This window comes from Caenorhabditis briggsae (assembly GCF_000004555.2).
Source record: "Caenorhabditis briggsae complete genome, chrIII, whole genome shotgun sequence".
In the NCBI taxonomy this organism is placed as follows: Eukaryota; Metazoa; Nematoda; class Chromadorea; order Rhabditida; family Rhabditidae; genus Caenorhabditis; species Caenorhabditis briggsae.
This window is the reverse complement of record NC_013490.2, coordinates 8,963,042-8,984,762: the sequence shown is the minus strand read 5'-3', so window position 1 is coordinate 8,984,762 and position 21,721 is coordinate 8,963,042. Positions and strand designations below refer to the sequence as shown.

Genomic DNA, 21,721 nt, shown 5'->3' with positions numbered 1-21,721 from the left:
TCGCTGCCGAATTTCGTTGGCTGAGTATCACAGTTTGAAATGATGAGCGAGAATGCGCGCGTTGCAACCCGTTGATTTTTAAGAAATATATCATGATCTAGTTCAAACCCGCGTTCATTTTAAAATTATGAAATTTCTTCTGGCCTACGAATTTGCTGGGGCGCTTTTTCTGACCCCCTCGCCTGAACCCAAGTGGACGCGGGTTTGATCTAAATCATGATCTATTTCTTCAAAATCAACTGGTTGCAAGGCGCGCTTTTTCGCTCTTCATTTCAAACTGTGAAACTCAGCCAACGAAATTCGGCAGCGAATTAGGATTTTTCCTAAATTTACTGGGGCGCGCTTTCTGACCCCCTCGCTTGAACCCAAGTGGGTTCCCACAATTATATAGATGTCGTAAAAAAAGGAAAATGGATCAAAAAATAGACTTCAATTATATACGGCTCATATAAAGTTATGGGAAAACTTTTTATGACTCTTCAATCTCGCTCGTTTGGGTTACCATAACCTCATTGAAAGAATCATGACTCAATCTGGTAAAAAATAACCGGAGCCGTGGAAGAGAAACGCCAGTGGCCGTGGCCGAAGGTCCCACAACTACAACTACCGTAACCTTAAAAAATAGTCATTTTTCAATTTTATTTTCTCGGTTTTTATGCGTTTTCTTTTCGAGAAAAAATAACAGAAAACTCGTCCAAAAGCAGTGGAAATAACAAGAAAGTAAATTCGGAAAATACTAATATTTTTAGGTTACGGTAGTTATCGTTTGGAACCTTAGGCCACGGCCACCGGCGTTTCTCTTCCTAAAGTCCATTTTTTTGTATCAGAATAATGATCAAAACACATTCTCCCTAATTTCTGTTTGAATAAGAATGAAGCAAGACATACAGCAAGACAGATATATTAATTTCCTTTGCATTCCAATGAAACATCTATGTTTTCCTAACATCGACGGTCCCTCTTCTTACCCCTTCTTGTCCTACTCTCTCTAAAAATGACATTTCAAAAACTACAGTAACCACAGCTGTTCTTCAGTTGTTGACCCTTCGTATTTTTTTTTCATCGTACGTTTTTGAGACGACCATCTGTTGCCCCACTATTTTATCATCATCATGTTTTTCGTTTTATTCTTCTCCCCCTATCCCATCCAATTACAGTAACCCATTCCCTATACACATGACATTTCTCTAAAAGCCTTGAACTTTATTGCTCATTCCGTCCGAAGGTTTTTGTCAGTCGAAATTCGAAAAAGGGAGAAAGAAAGGATTTGAGTGGTGTAAATGGAATTGGTTGTACGATTTTAATGTGGCACCCACTCGTTTTTCAAATGAACGAAAGAGCAAAAAGGAAAGGAAATGAAAACGGGAAAGAGGTTCGGTGGGGGAAACGAAGATTTACGATTTTCTATCTACAATCAAAATCTTCTTGTCTTATATGACACTTCTGGTGTTTTTTTCTGTCTTTCAATCTGAATATTTGTGGGCTTTAACTTAGGAAAACTCACAGGTTTACTATTAATTACAGTATTACCTCTAATAGAAGCCCACCCAGATAGTCAACTTTGAGCGCTATTATCTCGGTTCCTGTGAGAGATCTCAAAATTTTGTCAACTGATAAAATATTTATAATATCACGATAAACAATTTATCAGTTGACAAATTGTTGATATCTCTTGGAGGAACCGAGATAATTGAGCTCAAAATTGACAGTTCAAACGTGCAGGGAAATATAGGGTTACTGTATTTCCAATGTTGGTTCTGATGGTGAAACATGCCAGGCTTCTAATTGTTGAGCCTTCTATCCACTTCCAAACCTCATTCTAAACAGATCATCCCTTTTTCTTCCATTTCAATACTTCTCCCTCTCAGCTCCGTCAGCCCAAACTCCCCAATTCCATTTTTCGGCTTTTCGTCAGTCGATTTAATGACGTGGCATTATCTCGTCTTGTGCCTGGAAGAAATGCTCTTTCTATGTCCCACTCTCCGGCACCTTCATACTATTCATTAAATCGTCTCTCGCTTTTCAGTTCTATTTTTCAAAAGTGGGCGTTTCCGTCAGTGCAGATATTTGGGCGGAGTCGAAATCGAAAAACCGAGAGGGTAGGCTTTCCACCGATTCCCTTTCATTCAACGGCTGCCACTTCGAATTTTCCTTTTTCTTTTCTCCTTCTTCTTTTTTTCAGCTAGACCATAGAAATAGAAACTAGGATTTTCTTTCGTTCCGTTCATAACCATAAGTTAATAACCGTTCTCAAAAGTTGATCTAATATTTTAACTCATCGCCGGAAGATACAGTAACTATTAAACGTTCTTAAATTTTACTTTTTTCAAATTAACAACATCCAAGATCGAAAAATTGACAAAAAAACATTTTGATAAATCCCAAAGAAATTTTGATCCGTACTGTATACCATATTCCCTCTAAACAAATCCAACTCAAACAATCAACTTTGAGTTCTATTATCTCGGCTCCTGAGAAAGGAAAAAAGAAAAAAATTTTGTCAACTGAAAAATTATTTATAATGATATCAGAAATATTTTATCAGTTGACAAATTTTCAATAGCTTTCACAGGAATCGAGATAATTGAGCTCAAAGTTGATGATTTGGGTAGGCTCATTTTAGAGGGAATACGGTAGTTTCCTCTTTATCAGTTTTTTGTTTCGTACTCAAGTAATAACGGACCTTTCTAGCATTTTACTTCTTTTTTACTTATAGATGACTGTCGTCTGCAAGCTTATCTCTTCTACCAAGCCATCCGGGGAGGAGACTTGTCGCGAGACTGCCACCACGGCTGCCCAGCCAGCCGCTGCCTCTCCAGGTCGTGTTGTCAAGGGAAGAATCCTGATCAAGACTTCTCAACGTCGTAGTCCACGCACCAGAGCCAATCTCCGCTCGTACCTCGCGATGGTCCTTCTCATCTCGCTCACCGTTGACGTCTATGCGTTGGCTACTACCAATCCGGACTGCCCGGATTTGTTTAGCCAGCTCACCGGCCTCCATCCATTAGCCAACATCACCATGGTCATGCTGCTTCATCTGATTTGTCTGTTCTCTGGTCTCTCCCGAACTGTCCCAGGATGTCGTCTCGCTGCATCTATCGCGGTCAGTTTGAACTTAGAGCCCGTATCTCTTAATCTAAATTTTTCAGTGGTTCTTCTTCATGGTATCCCTGGTCCTCATGATGCTCGTCCCAGCCTTCATTGGTAGCTACATGGCATCTGGATTGGCTCCAGAAATGAGATGGGAGAAATTCGAAGCGAACAACAACATCACATTCGTCAGCGAACTCACCGCCGCTCAATTCCGTTTCCAGACCGCCTTCTACATGGCTGTTGAAGGACAACTCTTTGTCTTCATTCTCTTCATCTGTAAGTTTCTGGGTTGGAAATAGAATTCAAAAATTCTCGAGATAACAAAAAATTTAAATATTTTTAGCGTCATTGTGTCTCCTCGGTCTCTGCGCTCAACTTCTTGCTGAAGCCAACACCATCAGATACAAGATGGAGATTGCCAAGGAGCAGGAGAAAATGGTCAACTCTCTCGCATAATTTTTTCCATTCTTCGAATTCCTTAACATCTGACATCCCCGCATTCATACTTTTTTTTCTCCATCATCAAATCTTTGAAACCGAATCACATTTTTTTTCGCAAATTCAGAAACTTAATTCTACTCAGAAACTGAATTCTACCCATATTCAGACACTGAATTCTTCATAACCTGAAATGAAACGTTTCTCGTCTCCCCCGTCTCTGTCGTCTCTCTCTCTCTCATCCCATTTTCAAAGTTGAATACAAATTTCAAATTGTTCTGGGCAATTTTTGGTTTGATTCAATAAAGTGTTGTTGTTTATTATGGTTTATGGGTGTCTACATTTTAAACGAAGAAAATTTCATAACCTAGCTCCTGTCAAATTCGTTAAACTCGATTATATTTAACTCATAAGAGATCCACTGAAAATATGATAACAAAACTGACTGTAATGTTGTTTTCAGTGTGTTTTAGTGTAATTTTACAATAATTTTTGATGAAAAAGATAATTTTTGCAATTGCAAAAAAAAGTCCCGAGGGCCGTGGCCTAACAACCAGCTCGAGTACTCCTCTCGGAGTAAACATTTCGCTGAAGCAGTTGTCGTTGTTGTCTCGAGCTTATCTATCGATTTCCAGCCACATCTGCATAATGTTAATCAAAGATGAACTGATCCAATTAATAACTCAGCTTGTGACTCCCCCAGGTATGTTTTCCATTCGTCATTCATCGGAAATCAGATTAAAAAAGTGTTTGTTGCCAAGTTTTAAACATCTGCACATTCAATGCTAAAAAAGAACCCACTTATGGCAGTTTTGAGATCTGATTCCCTCAGCTAGGAAAGTTCGAAGTCCTGTGTTTTCAGCAGAAACATGGAAATCTGATCCATTCGAAATCCTCTTGAAGCAGTGTCCGAAAGTGAGTTATCCGCATCCCGTAGCTATTTCAGTTTATCAATTTTAGGAGGTATTCGACAAGTTCGTCGACCCCACAATCGAAGATCCGACTCCTTCGACATCTGATGGTGCCAAAACTGTGAACGCAGATGCTAGGGCCCATTACTCGCGAATCCTCGGAGGTCTTTATCTAGAGGTGATCTAATCGTTGCCGTAGCAAATATATTCGTTGTTTTTAGCTTGCTGGAGTATTGGAGTCGCAGCGTGCTACAACAGACGACGAATATCAACTGATCTCTCTTCAAGAAATCGCCATTATCAAAGATTCATTCCAGTTCTTTTTGCTCACCGGAGTTATCCCTTTCTTGGAGCCAGGAGTTTGCTTGCCGGCTTCTGCAAGGAGTACATTCATCAAATCATGGAAAGTTTACGACGGAAACAAAGAAACATGCGCCGTAAAAGTTCGTTCTGCAACTGTATATTTTGAAAAAGAAAACAATTTTCAGCTCGATTTTGCGGCGAAAGTGATTGTCGCATTGCTGAAATGTAACGATGCAATCGCTTCACAGTTCATGAAAAAGTTTATTGATGATGTGATTGCCATCCAATATCAGCTTAATGAACTCAAAGTCAATAACTACGAAGCTCAGCTAGAGGAAATCATCTCGAAATGCCCTGTTGACTTGCTGTTTGGCAGCTTGATGTTTTTGTCGCGCGGCGGGAAATCAGCAGAGCCTCCAATGTGGCTTAAAGGAGCTTGTGGCAGAACGTTGAGTAAAATTCTTGTGGCTGAAGGCGGATTGACTCTTATGTTGCAATACTATCAGGAGCGTGGTGGGTCCAGGATTCTAATATCTTTGAATCAAGTTTCATTCTTTTTTCAGCCGGAGAGAATTGGACTGATCACTTACCGATGACGAAAAGTGTGGCGTGGTGCCTCGCCGCTGTGCCGAAAATTTTCAGTCATCCACGAAAATATCATGAGAACATATCCAATCAGTTCTTTGAGATCATCTGGAGTCAGAAGGAAGTTGATAAGAATACTCTGAATCTCTTCGTGAGCTATGTCAACGAAGTGCATGTTCGCTTCTCTCTCAATGCGGATCTAACGGTCTTTGACAAGATTTTGAATTTCTGGGAGCTTCTTGATAAGAAACTTCAAAACAAAGAACAAAAGCATACGGAAAAAATTGAAGGGTTTTCGACGAACGACATCAGAAATCTGCAACTCCTATCTCAAATGCAAAACTCCTATAACGTGAAGCGAATTCGCCAGCTGACCACATGCTTCTTCGCATGTGCCGAACAAATTCCTTATATTAAAGATATACTGAGAGCTATATTGGATAGCGTTGGTAGCTTAGGATACACCATCTACCAGTATGTGATCACTCCGTCCCTTGCTGTTAGATTGGTCAAGAAATCGGTAACGTCTTCAAAGATCCAAGAAGTTGGAGAAACCAATGGAAACGGTAAGCGGTGGATTTAGCGGATATTTGTGATTTTTCATTTTTCAGAGACACCGTCGGAAGAACTTTGGGTCGATGGATTCAGCGATTCAGATGAAAGTGTTGGTCATCGTATTGACACAGCTTTCTACGTTATCGATAATGTTCTAACCGCAGCTCGTGTTCGCACAATAATGGAAATGATAAACGTAGCGTTGGAGGAGTTTCTGAAAGTTTCGGAAAAGGAGAGAGAGGATGATATGGCCAGATTCGTTCAACTGGATGGGGCCAAACTTTTTTCTTCGACTCATTCTCATTTTATCGTCGGATGCTGTTATGAGAGACTTATTGCTATTGCAGGCGAAAGAGGTTTCGCTCAGGACGAATGCATTCAATTGCTGAGGATGACTGAGGTATAGTGTCTCTTCCCATCTTCACGCATTCTTATGTCAATTTCAGAACATCCTGAACAACGCCACATTGAAGTTTGTTCGAATGGCGAATCGAAAACAAAGTGTGGATGTTTTCCAGATGACGGAAACCGAGGTGAAAGAATTCGATGTAAGTTACAGTTTTCGATGGCGCTCTGATGCATAATCTTGTTTCAGTCCACTCGCAGTACCGTGAGGCTTTGTATTCCTCTCATCACTGCGATTTTCTCCCTTACTCGAGGAGCCTCGCGTATGCAAGAAATTGCAACTAAGGCGTTGGAAGCAATCGCCAACTTCACTAAAGCATCGGACCTATTCCCATCATCCGATGTAGTCTTCAATAACACTATAGACGAGACTAAAAGATACCTGAAAACTCTTAAGATTGGTGAGGAATTTTACTTCACAGAATGGTTCTGATCTAATCATTATTCAGATGTCAATGACATTGTACCTCCAGTTGTTCCTCAAAGAAACGAACGTCGAAGATACAACCAAATCGATCTTTGCAATGAATGGATTGAAGAACTCCATGATGATGAGCCGGCTGTTAAAGGAGGAGCACTCATGCAAATCTCCAAAGCATTCCGGCAAAGAACGTGGCACTGTCAGAAACTCATCGAATACGGTGCATACGATACGGTCAAAGGTAAAGCTAATCTGAAACAAAAATCCAAAAATGGTTTGCAAAAAATCTGAAAGCATTATCGAATGAATTAATCTAATTTTTCCAGACATGGTTATTGATGACGACTCGTATGTCTTTCTGTCTGCAATCAACTGTCTCTGTGAAATGGCCCTCTATGATCGTCACTTCTTTGAAGGCCTTATCGAGTACTACGAAGAGTTAATTAACGCAACAAATAAAGACGAGAAATTGGTGATACGAATTGGTAGAACTGCAGAAGCTATTGGCAAACTCCTTATTAGTCGCGGTGAAAGTTCGATCACCTTCTTTGATCGTTTGGCAACTGCTTTCATGACTGGAATCGAAGCCTCTGACGAGATATTACGTGCCAGCAGCTGTGGAGCTTTCGGAAATCTTCTCGTAGCAACACGAGGCAGAGGAGTTGAGAAATGGCTGGACCAAATGCTTCTCAAAGTCACCAACATTCTTCGTATCGATCGTTCGCCGCTGGTCAGACGTAGCGCAACGGATCTCATTCGACACAGTCTCAAAGCAGCTGGAAAGGATATCCTAGTAGTGAGTAGTTTTTCATTTGCATTAATTTTTTTTCATTTGCATTAAAACTGGGAGTTTGCAGATTCTTCGTGAAAGTCTCCTGGATTTGCACCGCGAAGTTCGAAATCTTTGGAAAACTGATCGTGATGAGACAGTTCGGCTCCATGCTCAATTGTGTTGTGAGGAGATCGACGCAGCGCTCCGTACAAATCAGGAGGAATCTGAAAGAGGATATCACCGAAAAATACGGTTCTAAGAAAACACCCAGCATGACAAATGCAATGACTTATCATACGCTCGATTTTGTTCAAGACATTTTAAATTTATAAATGAGATTGTTTTCCCTGTATTTTATGTGTATTCATTCTCCCCGAATTCCTCTAAAATCTCATCCACAAGACTTGTCGTTCTCTTTCTCATCTTCCAGATTTTTCTTGCTAAATATAATTTTCGGATCAATTTACCAAATGTTATTATAACGCCCGATTAAAATTGTTTCATGAAAATGTTTTTGTTCGTTTTGTAATGGGCTCTATCCCTAAAAGAATGTTTGTGTTGAAAAGTGGTCACTCGTAACTCCGGATATTGCAGTAGTTTGGTCAAATGGCCCATGTGGCCTCGGCTGCAATAGATTCCGATCTGCTCATAGCAACCATTGATGAATTCTATACAACCACTAATGAGCAGAGGAGGCATGATATCGATAAAATTTTATGTAGATTCAAGAGTGGTACGGTTGAGTTGTTACAAATCATATTGTTGTTTTTAAAAATTACTTTAGAGTATGAATGTGTCCAAACTGTGGGTGCATGTATGAGAATCATCAATCAGGAAAAATGTTCACCGAATGTTAGGTAAACTGTCTTAAATATTAATATTTTTCACAACTGTTGTTCTTCCTCCAGATACTTCGGAGCGGTGGCCCTCTACGATGTGATCAAAGTTCGAAGCGAAGAATGTGTTGTCAATCAGACACTGGTAGATTAGATGATACTAATCAATAACGAATACATCTATTCCAGCAAATGAGTGTTAAAACGTTTCTTATCGACAGTCTCACATCTGGAGCCTACGTCCAATCGACATCGATTCTTAATAAAGTGAGCACATCCATGAAACGTAAAAGCCAAATTTTGCATTCAGCTCTCCGCTGCACTCGCCCTCTTCTCGCTTTACTGTATTCCGGAAGTATGGATGACTCCGGTTGAAGATCTCACGCAATTGCTAGCAACAACTCCTGAAATCCTATTAAAGTAACATTGATTTTGGTGAAAATAAATTGCTCCTTTTTACAGAGTACTCTCTGATATGGCTGCAGAATTCGCTCATGTCGTCATGCCACTCGCCCAACGTAGTAGGTTAAAAGCAGAGCTGCACAAGTTCTCCGAGGTATACTACATACCTGAAACGTGCTAACAGTATGGATTAGATTTCAGAATATTATTCAAATATTGGCTGTCGTACTTCGAGGAGGAGACACATCATCGATCACCAAGCAAGCCGCCGTTGAATGTGTTGAGCAATGGCTCCGACTTCCAGGAATTTGTTTAGATGCTTGGACACAAGTGCTATCGGATGTTCTGGGCGCCGTAGTTCAGGACTGCACTGCTTTAGCAAGCATTCTTGATATAATTGCTGAAAATGATGAATTTCATCGTCATTCCATGCTCATCATTAACATTTGCCAGTACATTTGTGTGAATGTTTCGCAAAAAATTGAAGACGAACTTCGCGAGGATGCGACCAGTGAAGAAATCACAGCTCTAGTGGCAGCCACGTGTCTTGTTGCTGAGAAGTCGATACCTACTTTAGTGGAGTGTGCTGTCCAAGGAGGAAATTCTGAACTTGTGATGTAAAGCATCTGGGAGGGACCATCAGTATATATTTAATTTTTCTTTTCCAGCCAGATGTCTCGAGTAATGCAAGTTCTGGCAAATTTACAAGGACAGTATCCACTTGATGAAATGGTATCCGATCTTCCTTCAAGTTATTTTATTTCCCTGAGATGTGAGGTAATGCAAACATCAAGTTCTGGTAGCACTATCAACGATCAATTACGAAACGAATTTTCCCAAATTTATGCGGAGATTCTGGATGTTGCAATTAGGAAACTGAGGTATCCATCGATGGAGATATGGTTGTCATGGTCATTGTATGATAGAGAAATATTCGACGCATATCGGAAGACGAGAAGCGACGCATCCTACGACTCTTACAATTTTTCTGCTATAGACACACTCAATTACTTGAATCAGAAACTGGAAGAAGCAACGAATAATGGAGATGTGAATACGTGAGGGTTCATGGTGTTTTCATATTGATAAGTGATAAATTTCAGAAGTGAAGCGTGTCTATTTCAATGGGAATGTGTTGCCAATTATCTTGGTGAATCAGACTACACTCCAATTTTGAAGTGCCTTGAACTTTGTGCATCTTCTAGTTTCTCTGCGTCGACGTCTTCTCCTACACTCGGTTTAGATTCCGATCGTCGTGGAGGCACCCTGATGGGAGTTCTTTATGCGCTATCATATCTAATTCAAGAGCACGAACAAGCGAAAGAGTTAGAGTGTGCATTAATTCCAGTTATTCTTTCTTATGTGTCACCAAATGTTCCGAGTGTCAGGCAAGCTATCGAGACGCTTCAGAAATTCACAGAAGATCGATCTGAAAGCTTAGATGTAAGTTTAAAAAAAAGAATCTTCCTTATATATAAAACGCTAGAGGCGTCTGTATGTCCTAATGTCCGTTTGTCAACTTTTGAAAAACTTGAAAAATAAATATAGGTTTACGTGACCCATTTAGAAGAAGGAAAGAGCGAAGCTACGAACCAGTAAAAAACTAGATTGAATCGCGCCGAAGGCGCACCAGCTTGCTGGTATGATCAATAAGATAAATAAAACGCTAGAGGCGTCTGTTGGTCCCCATGTCAGGCTGTTATCTTTTGAAAAGCTTGAAAAATAAATATGAATTGACGTGACACTTTAAGAAGAATGAGGAGTAACAAACTAGATTAAATCGCGCCGAAGGCGCACCAGCTTGCTGGTGATAAATAAGAAATTTATATTTAGATTGTTGGCGATCAAGTTTCTACAAGATGCTACGAATTTTTCAATGCTCCATCGGCTAGTGATTCCGATCGACTGGCAGCCCTTAAATGCATCGGATATGTTCTATCCAGAAAACCACCATCAGAAACAATGGTATCCGAAACGTTCCAGATTTCATTCTGAATTATTGTAATTTCAGAAAATAATTGGACAGATTCTAAGTTACCAAAACATTAATGAAGCGGGAATCGACGAGAAGATTCGTCATAGGAGATACGCATTCCAAATTAATATATTTTCCACGCTGTTCGCGAGTCTCTCTAGTAGAAAAGAAATAGAATCCACTGAAGAAGAACCAACAATTGTCCAATTACTGAAAGAGGCGATTCCAGTCTTCGAAGCATTGTGCTGTGGTGATGAAAATGGATTGAATAAAAAGAATAGCGGAAGTCTAATTCAAGAAGTTTGCAAAGCAGTTCGATCGGCACTCACATCTCTTCCCGAACGCTACATTGCCTCGTTCTTTCCATTTGTTGTCTCTCTGGTAAACACGGCATTGTTCGTTTCGGAATCAGTTGTGGCAGCCTGTGGTCTTGCCAAGTCTACTGTTTTGGTTTGTTTGGTGATGCCGTGATTCAATCTCATCTAATTTTTCATTTCAGCAATGTGGGTCTCTGGTTGGTGCTGATATGGCGAATGCATTTTCCCATTGGGTCAAAACAGCGGAACAACATATGGAATCATCACAATTAGATGAATACCTCCAGTTGATTCATCAAGTCGTGAAAAAGAATTGGAAGATGATTCGGAAGTTTGAAGACCCATCAATGTTTGCATTCCTCTCAGCTACCAAAATTTGTAGTTTTGTCAGTAACTAATTTGAACATGCTCAGTAATCACATAATTGAGATTTTCAGATAATTATCAACTCTTCCGTCCCCACCGAAGTTCGAAGTGCTTCTCAGGTTCTCGCTGCCCTTTCGACTTATGCCACTTCTCACGATGACGCTGCAATGAAAACAGTGTTTGCAGAGAACGGACCCACTTTACTTCGAGCTGTGTTCGGAAGGATTCAGGGTGAATTGATGAGACCAACCGTGGAAGCATTGGCGGATATCCTTTATTTTTACTTCAAGGAGTTTACCACTGAAACTCGGTATTTAGAGTGTTTTTGAGTGATTTTAGGAATTTCTTTTGTTTCAGAGCTCTCATCAGTGCGGAACCATACGGATCGTCTGCTCTGATCACAGCAATGTTCCGAGAAATTGGTAACCTGCGTAATTTCAAGCAACAAACAATTCGATTCAACTTGGCAGCCGTTCGTGATCCAGGATCAATCTAGTCATAACAAAAATGCTTTTGGAACCTTTTGATGTTCTATATAAGTATATTCCTTTGTTTTACCTTATTATTCGTTTAGCTGTTTGTTTTTTTTGAGTGACGAGTATTGTGTGCCCTTCATTTGTTTTTTTTTCGGTTTGTGTTTGGACATAATTGCAATATATGACATGTATACGTTTGCTTTTGTAATTTTTTAGGAACCGTATTCGAATGAAGTAAATTTATATCTGTTCAAGTTTTAGTCCGACTTTTCAGCAATATGAAAGCTTCTTCATTTTTTAAGGTTATAAAAATTACTGTTCGAAGGCCAGAGAGGAAAGAGTCACCTTTGCTAGAAATTTTTGGGCCTATTCTTCGGGGGTGGGGGCAAAGAAGGGTATATGGTCTAATTTGGAATCGACAAAAGGAAAAAACCAAGAACTTGACGATTTTTTGCATTATCAAAGGAGTCAAAGATTTTCCCTGACGGACGAACCAGACGGCCTAACCTGGCGGCCGAACCTGACGGACGAACCAGACGGGCGAACCAGACTAGACGGACACGGACGGACGGAAGAAGTGATGAAAAGCTGGCGAAAAGCTGACGAAAATGAATCATTTTGCCAAAATCATCACTGGTAGTATACTGTATAGACTAGAACTTCTAGTAAATGAGACTCTGAAAATGGGGAAATTCCATCATAAGATAATTCTAGCAAATCGGCTCCTCTAGCAAATGAGACTCTAGCGAATGATCTTCGAGCAAACGAGTATTTGACTTCCCTAGATTGATGCAATATAAACCTGAAATGGCTAAAAAACAGTGAAAAAAAACAAATTATCTTACAATTTATTCATGTAAATCATGCAATAGGCTTTTGGTGAGATCGATTCAATAATAATAATACAAATATAAGGTGAGTATAATGGGTGCAAATAGATTAGTTGATTATAATAGTCTTTGGAGAACGCGCTTTCAGGGACCCGGTTTCATTAACAACGGTGAATTAGTAATACTGTCCTGCTGGTGGTGACATGAGTGTACCAATGGAGGATGCTTGAAGAGCCTCGATGATCTTTTTTCCGGAAGAAAAACGTTCTAGACGGTTCGAGTTGCGGGATACCCGTTCCTTGATACGCTCCAGCCATTTGGTATACTGCTCGATCTCTTTCTGCTCAAGATGATGCTCGCTGAAAGCAAACATTCTAGCAGCAGCAATGATATGTGAACCCCACCTTCTTCCAATTATGGCATTGCAGCAGATGTTGATCATTTGCTGAATGACATAGTTTCCGTATTGGTGGAACAGCAAAATGTCGAGTGCATCGCGGTTGGTATCTGGGTGTGGAATGTAACCTTCGAAGATTTCTTCCATCATTTCGAATGCCAAGCGATGTGGTGCACGAAGGAAAGCAACTTCGACAACATGAGATGCGTACTTCTCCTGGGACATCGATAGAAGATTGCGTCTGAAATAATTGTTTTTGTTCGTGTGAGTACAATAGAAACGTACAGAAGGCATTGCTCAATGATGATATCTCTGAATGTTTCCATTGCACCACCACAGTTTACAACATGTTGAACAACGTAGTTGGCGAATTCATTAGAGGCTAGCTGACCGCAATTGCGAGTTATTCCGACCATTAACTTCTGGAGCAGATGAAGACGTTGACCGTAGCATTCCAATTCTGGATCTTCAGACAATTTCTCAATGGTCGATTGAACAACTCGGCATCCGTACTTGTCTTGGCAAACAGCAATGAGATGTTCGTCATTGCAGAAGAATTTGACAACGAAATCCCAGGCAGAAACTGGAAGCGTCTTGATAATCTTCTGAATGACATGATTTCCGTTTTGATCGATGCTAAGACGAACGAGATCTGCATCACGGAGTTCCGCTGCGAGACGCGAGGCTAAATGAGTCTCCAGCTTCTGTACAGCGAGTTGAATCACACGGCATGCACTCTTATCCAAGCAGAGAGTGTACATATCGGTCACAAGATGTTCCATAACAATCTCTTGCTCTTCATTATTCGAGCATTCGACCATTCGCTGGACAAAGAAGTTTCCGAACATGTTACGACACATGGAGAGGAATAAGCTGCGATCTTCTACCATCCTACGGAAAATATCGTCGTGAATTCCTCCGTCCGAGTCTGCTGGATATTGTTCTTGCAGGAAACGACAACCATTTTTGTCAGTAGCGAACTCGAAAAGAGCCTTGTTGGCGAGAACGTCTTTCAGAGTGACGCTCTCTGAAACTCCCCCGTTCTCATCGATCGCCCAAACAGGGAGAGTGCTTCTTAAAGAACGATTGTGAGAGTTGCTCAAAGAAAAAGTAGTCGTATCGTTGAGCTCAAGGTCGATGAGACGAAGGCGAACAGATCCAAGATTGCTGGCTTGGCGTCGTGGAGTGTACGATGGAGTAGCTTTGCGCCATGATGAATGCTAAAATTTTATACTTTTCAGAGCACAAGATCGCAAAAATAAACCTTGAATGGACCTCCATACTGTTTTGGAGTTGATTGGAATAAAGGAGTGAACGACTGTCCGTTGTTTTTTGAAGGAGCCCACGAGGAGTTGTACGAATTGAAGCATCCGCCAAATGTCGCATTTGCAGGCTCATTGTGTGCTTGGCTGAGAGCAGGACTTTCGTAAATTCGCCCGTTTATTGGCTTGTTCTGGGCCATATATGTGTTGAGCGCGTTCTGCTGACTCATGGTTAGTGTGGAATTGCCCTGAAAAATGCATAACTTAGTGAAATGCTCGAATTGAAGTGAGAACATAAGAAGCATAGAGCGGGTACTGATGATTCGGAAGACTACTTTCTGTAGAAAAGGAAAAAGATCAAATTATCACGAAAAACAAATCAGTTTCGTTGATTATTATTGTTCGGCGCTGGCGCGGAGTCCACCGTATTCGTTAAAGGCGCATAGTCTTTTCGTCAAAAAATTACGAGTCTACCGTAGCTTTTTTCCTATCTTTTTTTTCATCTGTTTTTCGTTAAGTTGTGAGACAGATACACACCCGACAGTCCGAGTCTGCGTTTAAAAATTTAATGAAATTCCGATCGAAATATTTTCGAAGTTTTTTTCGGATTTAGAGGTTTTCGGTTTACTGTATGTCAAAGGCGCACACAAAAAGTTCACATGTGGGCTTTGAGAGGAATCACATTTGATGTTCTTTGTTTTATTGTGCGTTTTCAAAGTCTGTTGGTCAAATTTTTTTTGATTATAAAAAAAGTTTTATCAGACGCATTAAAAATTCATCCATACAAAATGAAGAATAAACAATCGCGGTTCTTTTGAGATAAAACTCCTAGAGATGTTGAAAACTGAAAGAGGAGATACATTTTTTCTGTAAAAAATCTGGAAAATTGGCCATTTTTGGAATATTTTCTTCCGGAAAAGGACTATACAGGATTATATAACCGCTAATTAATTTTTTAAAAATCATTTGAATCATCTAGAATCTTCACAAAATCAGATAAAAAATCTTGAAAATACGGCTTTAGGCCTGCAATTGTGATCGCGCCAAATTTTTTTTCGGTAGATCAATAATTAATTTGCAGTTCGGAAACGTTCTGTGGGAGACCGTGAAGTGGAATTTAAAATTTCAATTTTGAATTTTTTAAAATTCCAAAGATTCCGAAATTCTGAATTTTTCAAAATCGGAATATTCCGAACTTCCGAAAACATGGCTAGTCGAAGGAAATTAAATCAGAAAAACATATAGCATTTTGAAGGCGTGCTAACCGCTAAGGCATTTATTCACAAAGAAAATCAGAAATAAAATCAAAACATTTGTGATCATGGTTCAGTTTTCTGTAGGCGGAGTCTCTTCATGTTGCTTCAAAACACTATCCAGAAGACTTGCAGTCTGTTTGTGGTTCTGAAAATTTGAATTTTTTCAGATAACTGACTTCTAACTCTTACAGCACTGCACTTCATTCCAGATGCCTCGAGTTGTTTGTAGATTTGAACCGCTGTTGATGCAGCCGCAAAATTCTTTGTGCGATATTCGAAAATTGCATAATTGAGAACCTGGAACCAGAATACATGGAATGAAAGCAACAATGTGTTTACAATAGATGGAGATGGCTGTAACTCAATTGACTTCTTGTATGCTGCTCTTGCATTCTTAACATCATTCATATGCGACAATATCACAGCCATTGCACCAACAGCCTTTGCATTATTCGGTTTTAGCTCAGTGCATAATTTAATGTAATGAAGAGCCGAGCAATGTAATTTCATGATATCATGGAGAACTCCCAAATTAAAACTGATTCTGAAATTTATTTTTTTAAATAAACGCTTTATCACAGAATGTGTACTTACTTATAATCTAGAGGACTTATGAAAGAAGCTTTCTTGAGTGCCGAATGAGCTGCAGCAGATTTGTTTCTTGCTAGAAGACCTATTCCAATATTATTCCACAGACATCCATTATAATCACAAGCATCTGCGGCCACTCTGAATTAGGTTGTCCTTTAGAAAAACCTTTCTAATAGTTTAAAAAACCTGTATTTATTCAATGCCACATCATGATCATAGTGTTGCTGCATAATGGATCCGAGTGTCAGAATTGCTTGACTATTCGATGGGTCATAAGCCAAACAGTTACCAAGTTGCTCAAAACCTTCCTTCTCTTTTCCCATTCTTAACAAAACCAATGCCAAACGAATCATGACATCTGTATTATCTGGTTGCAGTTTCATTGCTGATTCGTATGCTGCAATCGCTCCCTCTGTATCCTGAAGTTCTTCACAAAGACGCCCAAGGAAAGTAATCAATTCTGCATCTTTAGCAACAGTTGATCTGGAAATCAGTCTAAAATATATGAGCATTAATAAGGTTCATACCCCATAAGAAGGTTTCTCGCAGTTTCAGTCGGATTAAAAGTCTTCCCTGGAATTTTTTCTGACGGCAAATGGTAAATGGCTCTGGCCATCCAATACCAAACTTTCGGATTATCTTTCATCACCTCACTGGCTTTTCGGAGTTGTTCGACAGCGATTTGGTGACGTCCAAGAAGAAAGTTACATCTTCCAGTTTCATAAAAGTATCTGTAATATGATAGAAGTTGTTGAAGAGTATCTCAGAATCCTAACTTTTTATTCTTTCCAGAAAGTTCGTACGCTTTCTCAAAACAATCCATAGCTTCTTCCAGTTCTCCTTCGTTTCTAGCAATCAATCCACGGACATGAAACGCTGCTTCATTTTTCTCCTTATATTTACTTTGAATTTCTCCAATCAATGATTTACATTCAATATAATCTCCTTGTGCAAAATAATGATACATTAGACCATTCAAAGAATTACAATCGAGTATTTCGACTCGTTTTGGAGGTGGTCTGTCTGGGATTGGTTCAGCTTCAACTCCATTCGTTTCCATTCCATTTTGCTGGAATTTCATGATACAAACTAAAATCTTCACACTTTACTGTATCTCATCATAGACTAAAAACTTACTTCACCATCCTCTCCGTTGTGAACAGTAACAACTCCGATGATCTCGTCTTGGTTGCTTTCCTCCATGCTTGCCAAAATATCGAATTTTTGTTTTCATGTCCCTCCGTTCTCTCTCATTTTCTCCCCGTAACTATGCCAACGAAACAGCGCGAGCCCTCGCAGTCATAAGGAAAGGAAAATAAGACATAGAGGAGAAAAACGGCAGAATGACTAAAATTTGTTAGGTCAACTTGATTCAGGTGGTTTGCAAATTTTTGCGAATTCTCGAAACATGGTGACAAAGCCCCAGGCTGGTCTCGAACCTGTGATCTTCTGATTAGAAGTCAATTAGTAATAAAAGCGCGTTTCCTCTGTTCCTTGAACTTTCTGGACATTAAATTTTGAAAATTGAACAACTTACAAATTTGTCAAAACCTGAATTGCTGAGATTCTGATCTACTGAATTAGTGATTTATTTATGTTTGGTTTCGTTGATATTTGTAATGTCTGAATCGTCCTGAGTTCAAATTTTAAGAATGTGAGAGTTTTTGAACTTTTTTATTTTTTAAATTTCTTAATTTCTGAAATTTGAAAACTTAAAAAACTTAAAATTTGGAAATTCCCAAATTTTGGAAACACAGGAATTTACAAATTAAGAAACTCTTCAATTCGGGAACTCAGAAATTCAAAAATTGGTGAATTCAGAAATTCAGTAAATCCGAACTTTAAAAATCGAGAAACTGAGAATTTCAAAGTTGGAAGATCAGGGAATTTGAGAATTTTTGAATCCAGGAGTTGGAGTTTATGAAAAAAAAAAGAGAGACTGATATCCGAATTTCGAAAAACATCTGAGATTACTGATGATTCACAGAATTTCTGAACATCTCATTTTCTGACTTTCAAAACCTTTGAATTTCCTAAATTCCCGGGTTTTGGAAGTTTTATGTTTCTTAGATTTTGAATTAGAGAATTTTCGAATTTCCAAATTTAAAGATTTTCGGAATTTTAGAATCTCGAAATTTCTGAATTTTTGAATTTCAGAAGTTTTTTCGGATGTTTTTTCTTTCATCACAGTTTCATAGCTTAATTTAAAAAAAGCAAAACTTTTTAAAAAAGTTTCGTTCATGTATACAGTATTTATACTCTATTATAACAAAGAAAAAGAAATGAGTGAGCACTGGGAAGAAAATGAAGTCGATGTGTTGGAGCAAGCAGTATTTGGGCTCATCGAGAGAGCTCATCGAGAATCTTGCAGGACTGAATCTGAAACAAGAAAAAAACGATTTCGTTCATTGGAATAACTCAAAAAAAAGAGCCCACAAAGTTTTAAACTTACTGGCATAGTTAATGACATCCTGGAATGTTTGAATATCATCCGTATCTTCATAAATCGGAGTATTGTCCACATCCATCTCAGCTACCCAAGGATCTGCCGTCATCACAGGCTTCTCTTCATTCTGCGGTTCTTCTAACTCGTGCTTCGTGATATACTTTTTGTTCCTGATAATATTTTTTGCTTCCCTAGAATACCAAATAGTTGTTTCAGTTTTTTTCCAATTTCCACTTACTCTTTCCGGCGTTTATAATTCGAAACAGCCTTTTTCACCTGGACCAAGTTGTATGGTTTCAACGAATTGAATCGAATGTTGGTTTCTTCTTGAATTCTCCTCCACACCTTCGTCCTAATATTGTTAACCTCTGCAGACCGTCCACTAAAATTTCCTTATTAAAAGAAGATCTCAAGGATCATATCCTCACTGTGGTTGTTTATCGAGACCTGTCTTGCTCATAAACATGTCTGCTGTGTTCACAATGAACTGGAGACGTTCTGCTGTCTGTTTCCTCCTAATTGTCATTTGTTGCAGCTGTTCGAGTTTGTCTCGTGGTGAGTCGGGTGGTGTTGGGAAGATGGGAGGAGACGGAGATACCGTATACTGACCAGTCAACAGCAGAGATGGTTCTTCAGAGTTACGGTTGCTGAAAATTGGAGCATGAAGTGGATGGATTAAACAATTATTTATGTTTTGCATATCTACCCGAAATAAAATAATCAACTAATTTTTTTGAAGCTTTGAAATGAAGCAGAAAACTTTGCAGTAATATTTAGGAAGTTCAAAATTGTTGCTTAAAAAAAGAAAACTATGAGCCTCAAGGTCGAAAATGCAAACTCAGATTAGGACCGTAAAACCTTGAATGGAATGCCCCCAAACCGGTAACTTTGAGTCTATATATCTCATTTCCTGTTGACGATATCAAGAAGTGGTCAACGGATAAAATGCTTATTATAATATCAAATATGTTTCGTCAATTGAATACTTTTTGATATCTCTTACAGGAACTAAGATAATCTGGTTCAAAGTTAAAAGTTAGGCGGGTCATTCTATTCGTTTAGTTCGAAACTGCTTTCCCAAAATATTTCCCAAAAAAACCTGTAATAGGAGAGTTTCCTAACTTCTAAGATTGCGCCAATTTATCACGGTTCTTGTCAAAGATATGAAAAAGTGGTCAACTGATAAAATGTTGGTAACTTTATAGAAAAATTTATTCAATTGTTGGTTTTTTTTTCTATCTTTGACAGAGACATAGATAAATTGACTTAAAGTTGAAAGTTTTAAATCTCATCTGAAGAATCGATTCTAATATCCTGCTCTCCTATTCAAACTAATTTTTCAAACTCACTCAGGAATTCGGTCTTTCCAGTAATCGGCGAGTTTTGCAGCTTGAAAAGAAGTGATTTCTTTGAATCCTTCCATATTTCTGAACTCTTTGTTCATCTGAGCAGCAATTTCTTCGTAGGCACGACTCCTCTTTTCGTTATCTTCTTTGGTTCTTGAATGTCTCTTATTCTGTAAAAGTAGAATTATAGAATGTGCCAAAAGAACATCCAGTTGGTACAACATACCATAAGAAATGGCTCCGCCCTGAACAGCTCCACAATCCGCTTGCCTCTCACTTTACTCAAATTTATATCCCTGGATTTGGGTCTAAATCATAATAATTTTATCGACACTACAGAAACATGACTTACAGTAAAAACCTCTTCTTCTTTTTCTTGATTTTCAACGGAACATGTGATTGCTGATAAGGGTCCAAAACCGCATTGATTGATCTGAAACTGAAGAACTTGTGTCTGCGAAAGTGTTTTTTACAGGGGTCCTTAAATTTCGTATATACTTGAAAACAAGTCGTTCTAAATCACACATTGCCTACTATACATACACACCATTTTGATGCTCTTCTTTTCCTTGACATCATTCTTGGATTCGGAACTTACTCTTCAATTTTCCGAAGACCTTCGTCTTCTTCCTTTTCTTGCGAGGGCATAGTTCAACCAGAAGAGATGGATACTGTAAACGTTTAGAAGAAAACGAAGCAGAAGAAGAATATAGCTTTTTCAGAGAGAAATGTTTTTGGTTCTTCCCCAAAATTCAATCAACCAGGGGGCGGGGAGATCATACTGAACACGAGACACAGAGAATATGAAGAATTTTGTAATTTAAAATTTAAAACGTTTTGATTATTTTGGCGAAAAAAGAAGAGGAAGAGCTATTCGGGAGACACAAATTCTGTGTGCAGAAACTATTGGAATCAAGAGTAGGGAAAAAAAATTGAAAAAGTTTTTTTCAAACGATAATCGAAAAAAATCAAAGCTTCTCAAAAGTAATACAATATTTCCTCTAATAGAAACCCAACCCAAACCCTCTACTTTGAGCTCACTTATCCCAATTCTTGTGAAAGAAATCAAAATTTTGTCTACTGATAAAAAACTGACGATATTATGATAAATGATTTGCTATTTGATATCTTTCACATGAATTGAAATAATTGAGCTCAAAGTTGCCGGTTTGGGTGGGGTTCTTTTAGAGGAATTACAGTATTCTGATATTCTTTCTCCTTCTCCTTCTAATATGGTTCACATTATTCCATAGTTAGTACTATTACAGAGATCATGAAGAATTTTTGTTTGAAATTTTGATTACAGTGTTTTCAATAAGTCTGAAAGTTTAAAGGTACCGTAAAACCTGTAATAGAAGGACCACTACCAAATTTGAGTTCAATTATCTTGGTACCTGTAAGAGATAATGAAAATGTGCTAACTGATAAAATGTTTGTATTATTACGGTAAAAAATTTATCAGTTGATCACTTTTTCATATCTTCAGCAAGAATCGAGATAAATTGGCTAAACGCTACAAGTTAGAGGACCCTTCTTTTACAGGTTTTACGGTATATTAATCGGGCGGTACTCGCTAATAAAACTGAGTAGAATAAAACTGTAACATAATAAAACTGAGCATAATAAAACCATACTTAACAGGCCAGGGCCCGGCCCACAAGCTTCGCCGAGCTTTGCCCTGACTGGGCTGGGCTCTGGAAGTCCTTGACTCGGCCCGGTCCGCCCGGCGAGGCTTGTG

The 21,721-nt window shown here is 38.9% G+C and overlaps 5 protein-coding genes across 5 annotated transcripts; 2 read left to right on the top strand and 3 right to left on the bottom strand.

Annotated features, from left to right (window-relative positions):
• Nucleotides 1-2,716: 2,716 nt before the first annotated feature.
• CBG09896 lies at nt 2,717-7,742 on the top strand (the record flags this gene model as incomplete). The annotated part of the gene is made up of 12 exons (XM_045244188.1): nt 2,717-3,091; nt 3,150-3,369; nt 4,394-4,446; nt 4,492-4,620; nt 4,664-5,258; nt 5,309-5,896; nt 5,942-6,285; nt 6,332-6,433; nt 6,481-6,691; nt 6,740-6,952; nt 7,038-7,507; nt 7,569-7,742. 12 exons carry the CDS (start codon nt 2,717-2,719, stop codon nt 7,740-7,742), a joined length of 3,474 nt encoding a protein of 1,157 aa, XP_045094145.1.
• Nucleotides 7,743-8,089: 347 nt separating this feature from the next.
• CBG09895 lies at nt 8,090-11,875 on the top strand (the record flags this gene model as incomplete). The annotated part of the gene is made up of 13 exons (XM_045244187.1): nt 8,090-8,340; nt 8,392-8,464; nt 8,509-8,586; nt 8,630-8,739; nt 8,782-8,875; nt 8,923-9,338; nt 9,390-9,779; nt 9,825-10,164; nt 10,555-10,686; nt 10,733-11,146; nt 11,196-11,399; nt 11,451-11,689; nt 11,737-11,875. The coding sequence occupies 13 exons, from the start codon at nt 8,090-8,092 to the stop codon at nt 11,873-11,875; spliced, it is 2,880 nt and encodes a 959-aa protein (XP_045094144.1).
• A 985-nt stretch (nt 11,876-12,860) lies between these two features.
• On the bottom strand, nt 12,861-14,574 carry CBG09894 (the record flags this gene model as incomplete). Its single annotated transcript, XM_002641544.1, has 4 exons — nt 12,861-13,044; nt 13,090-13,323; nt 13,368-14,302; nt 14,347-14,574. 4 exons carry the CDS (start codon nt 14,572-14,574, stop codon nt 12,861-12,863), a joined length of 1,581 nt encoding a protein of 526 aa, XP_002641590.1.
• Nucleotides 14,575-15,670: 1,096 nt separating this feature from the next.
• Nucleotides 15,671-17,394, bottom strand: CBG09893 (the record flags this gene model as incomplete). Its single annotated transcript, XM_002641543.1, has 7 exons — nt 15,671-15,745; nt 15,790-16,144; nt 16,195-16,329; nt 16,378-16,674; nt 16,719-16,922; nt 16,968-17,260; nt 17,329-17,394. 7 exons carry the CDS (start codon nt 17,392-17,394, stop codon nt 15,671-15,673), a joined length of 1,425 nt encoding a protein of 474 aa, XP_002641589.1.
• A 1,150-nt stretch (nt 17,395-18,544) lies between these two features.
• Nucleotides 18,545-20,631, bottom strand: CBG09892 (the record flags this gene model as incomplete). The annotated part of the gene is made up of 8 exons (XM_045244186.1): nt 18,545-18,570; nt 18,644-18,828; nt 18,876-19,019; nt 19,066-19,284; nt 19,987-20,153; nt 20,210-20,291; nt 20,336-20,416; nt 20,582-20,631. 8 exons carry the CDS (start codon nt 20,629-20,631, stop codon nt 18,545-18,547), a joined length of 954 nt encoding a protein of 317 aa, XP_045094143.1.
• Nucleotides 20,632-21,721: the final 1,090 nt, after the last annotated feature.